This window comes from Anguilla anguilla, chromosome 18, assembly GCF_013347855.1.
Source record: "Anguilla anguilla isolate fAngAng1 chromosome 18, fAngAng1.pri, whole genome shotgun sequence".
Lineage (NCBI taxonomy): Eukaryota > Metazoa > Chordata > Actinopteri > Anguilliformes > Anguillidae > Anguilla > Anguilla anguilla.
In genome coordinates, this window is record NC_049218.1 from 16,169,822 (window position 1) to 16,183,181 (window position 13,360).

At 38.8% G+C, this 13,360-nt stretch overlaps 1 protein-coding gene across 3 annotated transcripts in view; it reads right to left on the minus strand.

The window, feature by feature from the left end:
* csmd1a (CUB and Sushi multiple domains 1a) overlaps positions 1–13,360 on the minus strand; it is a 500,723-nt gene that overhangs the window by 34,997 nt on the left and 452,366 nt on the right. For all 3 annotated transcript variants that reach the window (XM_035400756.1, XM_035400757.1, XM_035400759.1), the window contains exons 38-46: positions 12,188–12,306; positions 11,665–11,734; positions 11,191–11,307; positions 8,274–8,483; positions 5,937–6,125; positions 3,536–3,713; positions 2,093–2,238; positions 1,100–1,180; positions 317–430 (exon numbers count right to left, since the gene is read on the minus strand). In XM_035400756.1, the coding sequence (XP_035256647.1) occupies positions 317–430; positions 1,100–1,180; positions 2,093–2,238; positions 3,536–3,713; positions 5,937–6,125; positions 8,274–8,483; positions 11,191–11,307; positions 11,665–11,734; positions 12,188–12,306 (1,224 nt within the window). The remainder of the gene's footprint in view (positions 1–316; positions 431–1,099; positions 1,181–2,092; positions 2,239–3,535; positions 3,714–5,936; positions 6,126–8,273; positions 8,484–11,190; positions 11,308–11,664; positions 11,735–12,187; positions 12,307–13,360) is intronic.

Sequence of the window (13,360 nt, forward strand, 5' to 3'; positions counted from 1 at the left end):
TAAATTGCACCAATTAGACATCTTCCTATGAATGCCTAAAAAAAATGCTCTATTCAAACATGTTTTTGCAAAATTCGCATTTATTCACAAACTGCCCTGAAAGTGATATCAACTAAAGGCACGTTTGCACGATTATACATGCTAATATTCAATGAAATTAAAATAAAATAAAATGAGAGCAACTTTCACAAGACACTGCACTGTCCAGTAATGATGATGTGAAAACTTCACAGCTATATGAATGTTCTGCTGATCACCATTTCCTCTGCAATAAGTCAACATCAGAAACAGGAACATGGTAAGCCTTCATGCTTACCCTCACAGGAAGGGGCCGGGCCTTCAAACTGCAGATGTGAGTTAAGCTTACAGGTGAGTTCCTCATTTCCAACCAATGAAAATCCTGGGAGGCACCGGTACTGCACAATGTCTCCTAGGGTAAATCAAGCAATCAGAGGTGAAAAAATTTAAAACCCAGTCCCCTTTCTTCATTTGCAGAAATCACACACCTTATGTATCTTACAGTATGTATGGATGAATGTATGTATGTAAGTTTTGCAGTTATCATGATATACACACATCCCTGTGGTGGTAAGGCAGCACATAACACATCTGCCAAGATGCACAGCTCCTCCCAGGTGCAGGAGGAGAGCAAAACTTTATGTTTCATGTGCAGGGGATAGCAGCAAATACAAGACTGATATTATTCAAGTGATCAAAATTAAATGGGAAAGATATTTGTAAAATGTATGAAAACTGACTTTTATTCAGATTTTAAATGATGGAATGACTGCAAAATATGTTAGACTAAGTCAAGTTCAGCTAAAAAAAGAAATCAAGAACAACATTAAAAACATACACGACTACAAGGTATGTGCATTATTAAACTAGCTAGTCAGCTGTATTTCTATTTTACTGCTTTTTTCCTGCTTTTTTACAGCCAAATAAGTAAGCAAACAATGCGCAACCGCAAACTACCTAAAATCTGATATCACATAAAATGCCTGACTAGCTAATAAGCTAACTTATGAAAGGGGTTCCTAAGTCGCAGGATCAGGTGCCATATCCTATTGCACCCAAATGGCTATTAGAGACAACATACCTATTTCATAATCCTGATCCTCGGAAATAAGCTCTGCCTCTTCAATTGCAGGAGGTGCAGCACATTTCTTAAGACGATAAGCTAAAGGATGATAAAAGAACACGTGTGAAGAGCTTCAATCTTCTTAACTCCCAGTTTCAAACAAAACAACAGCAATTCATTTCATGAGAGAATAGGAAGTAGAAATAGGAATAGTTCTACTTTATTCCTCCAAATTTTTTGCGGTTATAATCAAATGGTCTTACAAAAGTAGATTGGTGGGTACTGGATGGAATTATTCATTTAAAGAGACATGTGCCTGTGCTCATTTATTTAGAGAATGGTTAAATAACACGAAGACAGTGGGAGGTAGCTGAGCTCCATTTGGATTGTAAAACTTAACAAGAACTGACTCTAGTGTCATTAAGGGCTCCAATTTGCGGACATAAAAGCAGGCAGTAAACACTCAGGCAAATAAAAAATAGTGCTGATTAAAAAAAAGATCTTAAAAAACCTGTGCATTTTCAGTTCATATAACTTTACTAAGCAATGCAACTTCTGTCAACTGTACACCAACAGAAATTGGACTGTGACAAGCCGGAAGAATATTTCATAATCCAGAAACTGAGGGAGATATACAGTAACTGGTACAGGTTCAGTTATGTTACAAGGGTGACAACAGTGATAATAGTTATAAGCTGACTCTTGGGGCGGCGCAATCTTCAAACCCCTTAAATCTGTAAAAATGCAAATGTACCACACGTTTTCCCAAATCCACACCATCATGTGACCCTCGCCTCCTCCCCCCAAGGCAAGATTTAAAAACTAATGTTACTGAAAAACCAAATGGGGTGCAAAAGTCTGTGCACCTCTGCTCTCATGTGCAAGCAAATCCTTCTAATACCAGACAAGATTAATGTTGCTTTTAACTTAATTTCAACACAAACTGATATTTAGGGTTTGTACAGCAGGCCTTTAAAGAAGCACTGGTGTTCATCTGGCAGATAAACTGACCGTGAAAATTGAGGACAAAGAATCCACTGGTGGAGAAGTCGCTGTGGAACTTGATGAGCACCTGGTTGAAGGAGCTGTAGGCTGATTCCAGTGCAGTGTTTCCGCTAAACACACCAAGCTGTGGGTAATGCTGGTCTGGGCCATCCCTGAGAGTCCAAAGCATACAAAGAAAATACACTCAGATTCACACGCACACACACACACACACACGTGCACACGTGCACTGCGTACACACAGGCATACACAAATACACACAGGTAAACAAACACACAAACAACCACACAAGCATACTCTCTCTCTCTATTTCTCTCTTTCTCTCTCACACACACACACACACACACACACAAGCATACACAAATACACACAAGCAAACAAGTACAGATACACAACCACATGTGCATACACTCACGCACACACACACCCACACAAATATATGCAGATTTATTAAAATTGTGTTTGCATGCATACACGCATATACACACACACATGCACACGCACAAACACACATACACACACACACACGCATGCATGTGTGTACACAATGCAGTAATTACATTTCTGGACAATTTTGTGAAATTGATTTACTTTCAGATCCCATGATTTCTGCTGACTTTTCACAAATAAATTGCATTAGAGAGCATGTAGATTGAGAACCGCAAAAAATATGACTTCACAGAGTATTATTCTCTTTTAATAGCTTCTGAAGATTAATAAACCATATTACCAGGAGAAGATGTGTATTGTTGGGAGTGGAGGAGTATTCCTGCAGCATTCACACAAAGCTTTTTAATCTACTTCAGAATCCTGCTGGCACTACAGTGGGTTTGGTGGCTAATTGTGTTACTTGCATATGCATCTTCACCAGGGCAGTGAGAAAAAAAAAAAACTTACCTGAAATTTAGCTGCCTGATGGATTATATTCCAGTCAAATACATTATTCTCTTTTCATAATACTGCCTATAAATGTGTGTGGAATTCTGTCTCGTGGAATTAATTAGAATTTTTTTTAATGAATATTGCAAATATATTTCATTTAATGGTTGGAGTAAATGACTATTTTAATTTAATCTTCTATCAACAAGCATCAGTGATTAGTTTGCATTCCCATGTTTTTTTCCACCCTCCAGTCAATCAAAGCAAACAGCTGCACATTTCCCTGGGAATCTGATTGCGATTATCATGATGATTCTCTGTGATCATCGACTGTGAAACATGCTCATCGCTCTCCGCTTTCCTGAGATGATAGCTGCCCGCAGCCACTCTGACCCCCAGAGATAATTTCCCTCCTTTTGTTCCCGTCGAAATCTTTTTCTCGTGGCGAGACTTGGTAATTCATTGCCATGCACACCGGAACAGAATGAAAGATATTGAGCGACGGGCGAGGGGGGGGGGGGGGGGGGGGGGGGGGGGGGGGGGGAGGGGCAGCACAAAGCCGTCTCTTACCACACGGCGATGTAGTCTGTGACCGGCTCCGTCTGCAGCAGGGTGAAGTTGATGTAAATGCCATGCCCGTGCGGGACTGTGATCAGCCAGGTGCAGTCTTGAGAGTTGGGGTACTCGTTAGGGTACTCCGGGGAGTATATTGTTCCATTCTGAGCTGTAACATTGTAGCCACAAGGAGCTGGAAAGAGAGCAAGGGAGGAAGTATGCAGGTATCAAGATGACTTAAGGGTGAGCTGCAACAGCCCAAACAGACAAAAAACATGTTCTAAGTTGACATCATTTAAAATTATACACACACACACACACACACAAGTATGGAGCAGTGACACAAGACACAATATTTGTTGTTTAGTCTCTGAATATGAGATCAACACAATGGGGGAACTATAAAAGGGCTAAAAGTGTAAAAAGGGCTGTAATTCCTACAAAATCACCAGATATGGATGTAAATTAATTCCCTCAATTTAAAGCTGACAGTCCACTATTTAATCTCATATTCATAAAATGCAAAATGTGCTGGAGTATAGAACCAAAAAACAATTTGTGTCACTGTCCAAATACTTATGGACTATATATATATATTTTTTTTTTGCATTTTTTTTTTCTTTTCAGAGCAGTGCTTTTAGCCTCCAGGGTTACATAACCAAGCAGATTGAAAATATTAAAAAATGTCTGCATAATTGAATGGATAGTTGATTTCTCATTAATATTTTAGCTGAAAGTTACAGTACGTTTAGAAAAGAGAGCATGAGTGCATATGTACTCAAAGTTTATCAGCATGCAGGCAACTTATCTTTCCTTTCTCACTTAATGGGTAGAGGGAGAACAGAACAGCCAAGCCCTGTATCTGTAATATTTTCTCCTTTAAATAACTTCAATAGAAAGTACAAAGGTGCTTTAAATAAAAATGAGCACATATAAATATATTTAAAAAAACGTCCAAATAGTGTTAGGTCCAGTAATGTGTTTGCAAACTATGCCATCTATGCCGTCACCACAAGTGGAAAAAGCAAACAGAACTGGTCTTGAATATATTGATAAATAACTTCCCTTATGGGTTCCATGAAATAAATAAGAAGTGTCTTGCCCAGCTGTAAATCGCATTTTTTTAAATTCACAATTGTTATATGAATAGTAGCACCAAAGGAACAATATTAATACATTTGAGTCATAATATTACTCAAACTGAGGCCTTCCTGTTTTTCTTATATGAATTATGTAATAGGTGCAAACAAGGAGGTGTTCGTGTACCTAAATGTTTGGTAAAATGACAATGCAGTGCCATATTTATGTTGCTGTGACTTGTAGGCATTATTGGTAGGTAGCGCTTGATGACGTGAGTTGATTCTTAATTCTGAATCCTCACTGTTTTCACCCAGTTCACTCATTCTGCTTAATGATAAAGAGATGAGGAGATAGGCAGGTGCTTTGATCCTTTATTTATGTTTTTGCTTATTTATTCTTAAGCTTTAATGTAGCCTTTGAAAATGGGATTTTATTTTCTGCACTCTTCCTCTCTACCATGTTCATTTCTGCAGCTTTAAGCTTTGCATCTTCCTCTGTGGCAATGCCCTTTTATCTTTTCCGTTTCTTTTGGTACGGGGTGCACCCCAATGTTATTTCCTCTCTGAAATGACTCCATCATGGCTTCCCTGCTGTAAGCCACAGAGGTGTAATAGTATTGATCCTCCGGCTGCTACTGTGACTCACTGTGTCACTTATGCAACAGCCTAACATGCCTGCAATCTACAGCAGGGAGAACCCGTGTGAGAGTGGACGGCTGCATAATTCCACCGACAGCAAATCACACTGCAGTCATATATCTGTAGAGCTAGATCATTAATATGATATCCATTTATGAGGCATATGTGCATACTGCTTGTTTGCTTACAACCTAGACACAGAATACACTTATATTTCCAAACATCAGATTTATCTGAGTAGAGTGTGAAAGGTACAACTGGTCTTAAACTTTACTGAAGTCAATGCAAGTATTTTTTAACTAAATTGTACTATTGTTTGCTATGCTCTTTCTGGTAAGCGAGGAAACCTTCCTGCGCTTGTTTCACTAAAAAAAGACACAAATTTAAACAAATGGTGCATTACTACTACTGAACTTGTTGAGATGCACTCAGTAATGTGAGTTGGTTTTACAGTATTTCAGAGTGGTTCTGGAACGCAGATGGTGACATACCCTTCTAGTTTAAAGAATTTAAAGATTAAGATTATTGTAAACATCTCATGTGGATTTATCAAGAACTGAGAGACAGTATTTAATTTACAGTATTTTACAATGTGTTTACTAGGCTATATGGTCTTTTACCCAAAATGGTTAATGACATGGTGAATAGGCCAGCATATGTAATTGATAAAAACACCTTGAAGTAATGTTTTTGCTTACCTTCACATCGAGGAAAAGGGTGGTCCCATTTCCTGTTGATTCCATGCTGACACGTGAGCACAGGGTGTCCAATCAGAATGTAGCCAGGGAAGCACTCAAAGGTTATGGATTGACCAGCATTATACTGATTGTTAATAATATATCCGTTGTGGAAGGGGGAGGGGTCTTGGCAGTTTTTTAGTTCATATGCTGAAAAGTAAGGAAGGGAAAAGATGCAGAGTATTGTTAAGACTGAATATTAATTGAAATATGCATTTTAGAAAATGCTTCAGAAGACAAGATTGTTTGTGGAAATTAAGTGAATTTTCGTAATCTGCTGACAAAAACAGTGCAAACTGCTTGCCCAGACAATTCCAATTCTTGCTTTGCAAACTCCATAAGGTTTCATTCTCTCCCCACAGGAGGAAGCACTGTAAACCAAAGTCATCTCCTTTGTGGATTAATGGATCATCTAACTGGTTTCATTTGCTTACCTTTTTGATATCTGATCTGCCATGGTAGTAATGATAATAACATGTGTTATCTATGTTTAAATATTTTCTACAATTTTCAGCATTATCCACAGCTTGGTGTGTTTAACAGAAACACCGCGCTGGAATCAGCCTACAGCTTCTTCAACCAGGTCCTCATCAAGTACACAATAACTTTCAGGAAAAATACAATACTGTATATTTCACCAATATTGAGATGAATTGCTGATTCATTTCCATATAATTTAAAGGTTGATTTTGAAGACTGCGATTCAATTTGCACGACACCACACAAGAGGTACTATAGAAAAGGATATAGATCTTGCCTATGAACCAAAATGTTATCTTGAGAAAAATGTACTCTTCATATGTTGGGTGTAAACATGCGGTTTTGGACACATGGTTTTTGAACACGTGATTTATTTTTTTGTAAGAGACTGTAGCTAATTAAATAAAACATGCTTTGTACTCAGAATATGAGAGAAGCTTGATATTTGATCTGACATTTTACAGTTCAATAACTAAAGTGAAGAAAAAGAGATGCTTAAATCCTGCAACAAGATGACTGCTGAATGTGTGTGTAACCACAACAGCAATACTAGTCAAATGAGAGAGGCCTGCACTCACAGAAAAAATAAACAAACCTCAATATTCTCAATATAAAGTGACTTCAACAGCTCACTGAGATAACTACAAATTCAGCTTCAGATTCATGCTTAGGGTGGATAAAATGTCCTTGCTGTTGGAGGAATATTCAGGATTTCAGAAGAAGCCAGAGTAAAACATATGTGAGCACCAAGCTGTCCTTCAGCCTTTGGTGGTCTAGACTAAAAACACCCACAGATTTGCCAAAACCACTGTGCAAAATGGCTGCTATATTATTTCTAAAAAATGCAAGACATACAGTAATCAATTAGTCCTGATCAAAATAAGCGTGCCCAAAGCAATTTCAGTATTCAAATGCCCCCTGCTGATCTTGCCAAGTGGGTGTTGAATGGATTGTAATGGATGAACAATAACATACGGTTGTATGACAAATATATCGTTATCATTTATTTTTATTACGACATTTATATAATATTATTACTATAGAGATGCACGGATGCTGCTCCCAAATATGCAATATTTCTTTTTCCTCTGTTCATCCCTTGTAAAGTGTTCCTGCATTACTGGCAAACAGCGCATCTCCATTAAAGCACTTTTTTATGGTGCTGCCATTTCTTCCCGAAATAATGTTACGGCACGCAGTGTCAGAGCCGACCCACACTCCCCCAGACTGTCCAGAGCCAGGCCCTCCCACTCAGTGCACACGCTCAGAAAAGGTTGGCAGGAAACAGCAACCAGAGCCCAAAGACCACAGTATACTACACATGCCTGCTGATTTTCTTCCGAAGAATGAATAGAAATCTTCTTCACTGATTAGAACAGTGTTTAGCACTGTTTACAGTTCAAGTACTGGTTGTGTCAGATGAACTATGTGATGCAGATATGTGGTCATGATGGGAATATTTCCATCAAAGCACAGTACATCAGCTGTACTGTATGTACAGGGACTGTGTTTTTATTCACAATGTTTTATTTCTTCATATGTTATATTTTTTAAAGTGGTGTATTTTTTTTTTCAAAAGGATATGTCACAGTTATTCACACCCTTGGATTCAGTGTTTTGAATCCCTTTGCTTGTTTCCATTCCTAGGACAGGCCCCCTTCAGACTTTATGGTCCTTAGAACCAAGCTTAAGAATACCTAAACCAATTAGCTCTGATAGGAAACACCCGCATTCCTCAATATTATTACCACATTCAACAAAACAAACAAACAAGCAAAATAATAACAAATACATAAATAAATAAAAAGACATTCTCACCTTGGTAGGACAGTTTAAACCCCTGTCTATTTTCGGAGTGGTCACTGTAAAAGTGAATCACTGTTTCGTGCGTTGTACTTAGCAATGAGGGTGGGAGTTGGCTTCCACTGAACTGACCAATCAAGGAGCTAGTGTGGTGTGGTCCATTGCGCACCTCTAAAAAATCATGGTTGTCCTCCGTGGAAAAGTTTAAAAACTGGATATGCGACCCTGCAAAACAGGAAGACAAAATCAACAGTTTCTAATATTCATGAACTTCCTCATCAAGGAAAACTGTATAAGAATGAGCAGGTGTGAATGGGGGAGGGATGCTGGCGAGCTGAGCTAAGTTTGATTCACAACAGAGAAAGGGAAACTACCAAATGACATTTAATAAGTAAGCTGTGTACCACTTGCGTAGGGTAAGACAAGAGCATTATGGGAAAGGCCATTCCATTATATCACGTTCAATCACACATGTTTTTCTCCTTCCAATAACCTGACAAGCAACACATGGGTCCTGAAATGATTAGAACACAGCTGATGGACCATGATTCACACAATGGGAGGCTGTCACGCTGTCTTTCAGTCACATTGACTTCTGCGGGAAAGTCAACTGATCTGTTTTCCTGGAAAATGGCACCCCAGGAACTGCGATGCTGTGTATCAGCTTGGGAAAGCAAAGCACTGGAAAAAAATTCCACCTTTGCTTTAATGAATTACCACTCAAAGAAAATGACTGTTCTTGTCTTGATCTTTTAAAGTTGTCTGGGATTCTTTGCATGCATTTTACCATAATTGAAGCAGCTATGAAATGCAGTTTTCTTGCATAATTTCCCTGTGAAATGGTCTTTAGTGTCTGCACTGCCATTCTTCTCTTTCTGTGCACTGGGTGTCCATGTAATATCATAAAATCTTTTTTCACTAAATAACTAACCAAAATAAATTGGCTTCAGCATAATAACAAATTTGTTATTATGGTAATTGTACAAATGTAAATAATTGATTTGGTCACAACCAGTACTCAGGCTCTCATTATTTTATATTACATTACTGCCATACAGCAGATGCAGCTTTCCAAAGTGACAAAATGTTCCTTTTTTTAACAGACAATCCATTCATACAGCTCCATATTTAACGAAGCAATGGAGGTTTAATACCTTAAACAAGAGTATACAGGAACAGCAGTTCCCAATGTGGGAATCAACCTACAACCTTCAGGTTTGAGACCCATGTGGTGATGCTTATACAGAAAGTATGCTCTGGAGGGGTATTGGTGAAATGTCCAAATATGATCTGAGCCCAGGGACCTCATATGCAAACCAGAGGGAATTGTAAATTCAAAAATAGGCAGTGGTAATTTATCACAATATTATGTTCTACTTTCCCTAAAAAGTAGAAGTATTCTACATTCACCTGTATTGCCCAACAGAAAAGAAACTGTGACTATGGGGAACAGGGTTTTCTGGACAGATCATTCATGCCCCACCAATAGGTGTGCATTGTACAATCAGACTGATAGGACTCAGCCAATTATATAGACTGTCTTTAGTGTCCTGCTGCACACATTATCACTGTGCAACCAAACTTTCCTTGGTTGCATTTGTCGCAAATTTTTCAGTTCATCTAAAATCCATAATATGGTCAATAGTTTACTTTTACGGCGCAATGTCTTTGAGTAACCAATGGAAGGCATGTGCTAAATGATGAGGCTTAGGACATTGATTTTTTTGTCAGAGTGTTTCATGTTTTTCCAGCACTTGATTCGACTCACTCTGTCGGCCCTAAAAGCTGTAATCAGCAGTTGCTAGGCCATCTGCTGTTCTTATTTAAAATATTGTCCCCTGTTAACAACGCATGCTAATGCATTTTGATACAGAGCACGAACAAGATTGTTTTATTCATACTTTTGCAGTGTCAGGTTGATAAGGCAGAAAATTGCTTTTGGATATCTGTGAGTAGAAGGAAAGAGTTTGGGGGAACTCAGTCTTTGTGCTCCTAGACAAGTGTTTGAATAGCTTTTTAAATCACATACAATTACCTTGTTTAGTACTAGAATGGCTGCTTTGTCCAGGCTCATTTGAGCTATGAAGCACACTGAAACATTAGTGGGCCACTACAAGCAACTTTAGCAAAATTCAATTTACCGATTTTGGATGAGTAGCTGAGAAAGTTGAAAAAGTGAGGAACGTATAAACAACACAAACAACAAAAGTATAAATGAGGTAAAGTTAATGCATGGACTGACTGGTAATTATTGCTGTTAATATTCTGATGGGTACAGAAGTAATCTATGAGAGTGAATTAAACACCATCAAAACCACACACCGTAATCTTAAAATGATTAACAGCAAACATTATTCAGAGGTGTGCAAACCAGCCTCTTATGTACATTATGGTGTTATCTGGAGAATTCCAAAGTTTTGCTCAGAGAACGCAAACAGAACCAGACATAACAGAGTGCTTTGCTTTGTTTTTCCTCTTTCCCTTGCTAATCTTCCCAAACAAGCCACATTTGGAATATCGCAACTGCAAGAGGAATTACCGCACAATTCAAATATGCAGGACTTAACAGCTGCAAATAGCAATTGGCAAAGAAACTCACAGAGGGCTGAGTGGATAGAGCCATTTAACTCATTTTCAGTAGTGGACCCATGAGGTAAATGATATGTGATCTGTGCAAAGCCAATAGTTGAGTATACTCAAAACTAATGAATATTCATGGCGGGAGTGGCGGCTAAATTGTTGTCTGATGCTGCCCATGGTGACAAATTCTCAGACACATGGCAACTTGCAGAAAAGTTAGCAGCAGAAGCTTTAAGCACATAGATGACTCTCAATATGCTGCATATATATATATATATGCTGTGCTCGTCAGAACGACAAACCCATAAAGTCTTGTGTACAGAGGTCATTATCTTGGCGAATAATGCCTTACCGTATCCGACAGGTAGCAGAATCCTCCAGGTGCAGTCCAGATTACCTGGGTAGTTTCCAGGAAATCCAGGGCTTAAGATGACATTGCTAAGGTCATAGAGGGTTCCGCCACACCGAGCTGAAATATGCACATCCGTGATATTGAAAACATTGTATTTGCATTGTACAGAATGCATATCCCACACATATGTGAGCAAAGCACTGTAAGGACAGGGAAACTGGGCCTGAAAGAAATTTCAGAGGCTCAACTCAAATGGTTTGTGCTTGTAAACCTGTGTTTTTTAAACTGTCGGTTTTTTAAAATAGGTTGTGGGATTGTACAAGGTGGATACCACAATGAGTCTGTAGTCAGCCAGACTATTGCTAGTATGTGTATTTGATGGGTCCCTGTAAGGTATTACATTTGTAATTTGGGCTTGATGTTAAAAGGTTTGAGAATCAGATTTGTAAAGTGTATAAAGAGGGCGGTTCCTACCTATGCACAGCGGAGGGGGGTAGTTCCAACGCCGCACCGTTCCAGGCATACATGAGATGTGAGAATGCCCCTGAAAAGGGGTAAAAATCCACACAAAACAGAGCAGTAGTAATATTTTGGTTTTACTTTTATATCTCAGTACTCCACCTGACAGTAGTTACAGTGCTGGATTTCCTGTCCTGTGGCTGAGTGTTTTAAACACATTCGTAAGGTATAGCCAACATGGGTTCTGCAAGTTTTCAAACAGCACCAGGTTTCTTACACTCTTGTGGAATCACTGGTGTAAAACCAAAGAAAAACCAGGTAGGGCCCAGCAAAGCATGAGCCGTCACACAGTCTCTGTGTTTTTTTTTTGTTGTTTTTTCTACCAATTTTGACCAACTTGGCATTGAAAAACAAAGGCTTTTGACTGATTGGTGGTTGTCAGTGATTGACTACGTGTGGCAGCTCCACCCATAATTGAGTTCATAAAGCCTCATCCTGCCATCTCTATATGAAACATTTGGTAAGTACAGCTGCTCACCTGCAGAAGGTATCCGGGCTCACAGCTGAATGACACCACCTCGTTCACCATGTATCGATCGCCCGCCTTTATTCCATTGCTAGGCACCAGTGGCTCTGGGCAAGTGGTGAGACCAACCGCTGCATTAATCAGAAACAAAAGAGTGCCTCTGTTGTGATTTCCAAAGTCTCTTTTTAACACAGATTTTAGGTTGTGAAATATAACACTATGGCAGATGCAGGGAGTGAATGTTGCCATGACAACTGTTTAGTCAAGTGAACACGAAGAACCATTTTTGTCTTCTCTGTTTAGAAGTGCGGATTTAAACTGCTGCACTGTGTCCCTCGGCTACATCAAACGCACAACCCATGTCATGTTTTCTGTGTTTTGCATTACTACATAATTTAGGAATGCCACAAATAATGCAGTCTTGTACAGATCACACACACCAGCAAAACCCATTGCTCCTTCACCCTTACAGAGACAACCTGCATAGTTCTTAATCGCATCCCATTAGAAGGTTCTGAATTTTCATAACGCATATATAACACCTGCGTTAACACAGTATGAAATCTTTGTAAATTATTAATGCAAATCCCTAAGAACAGAATAATGAAGCAACACTCTCTGATGTGATGAAGAAGATAAAGTCACATGATTTAAAGTGAGATCATCCCTCAGACCAAAGTTGTGGCAGAACTGATTTGTAATTATTTATGAAGATGCTATGCTGTCAGGCTTTGGAGTGGCACTTCCAGAGAAAGCCCTCATACATGATGCAATGATGTGCCTGTGGCTCAGAGCAGTTCTTTTCATATTAATAATGTTTTGTTTTATACTTGAACTGAAAATAAGGGTCTCTTCTTGAAAGGCTCTTCAAATGTACAAGAAACAAATATCCACTTTCAATATGATTCCTGTAATACTGTCGGTATCTAGAAAGGTAATCACGCATTTCACATTTTCACCACTACTTCAACATTCAGTCAATATCCAGTTTCTCTCAGGTCAATGTCCTTTTAATGATAAGTCACATGTACATTGTATAGGTTTCATGATTTGTCATATGCACAGTACGTATGTTATAATGTTACAGTACATTACAATTTTTGACCTTGTGAATGCATCTTTATCTTTACCAATTAAGATCTGTTGAATCCAACTGGGAAAAAAACAACTGTGCTTTGTGATGGT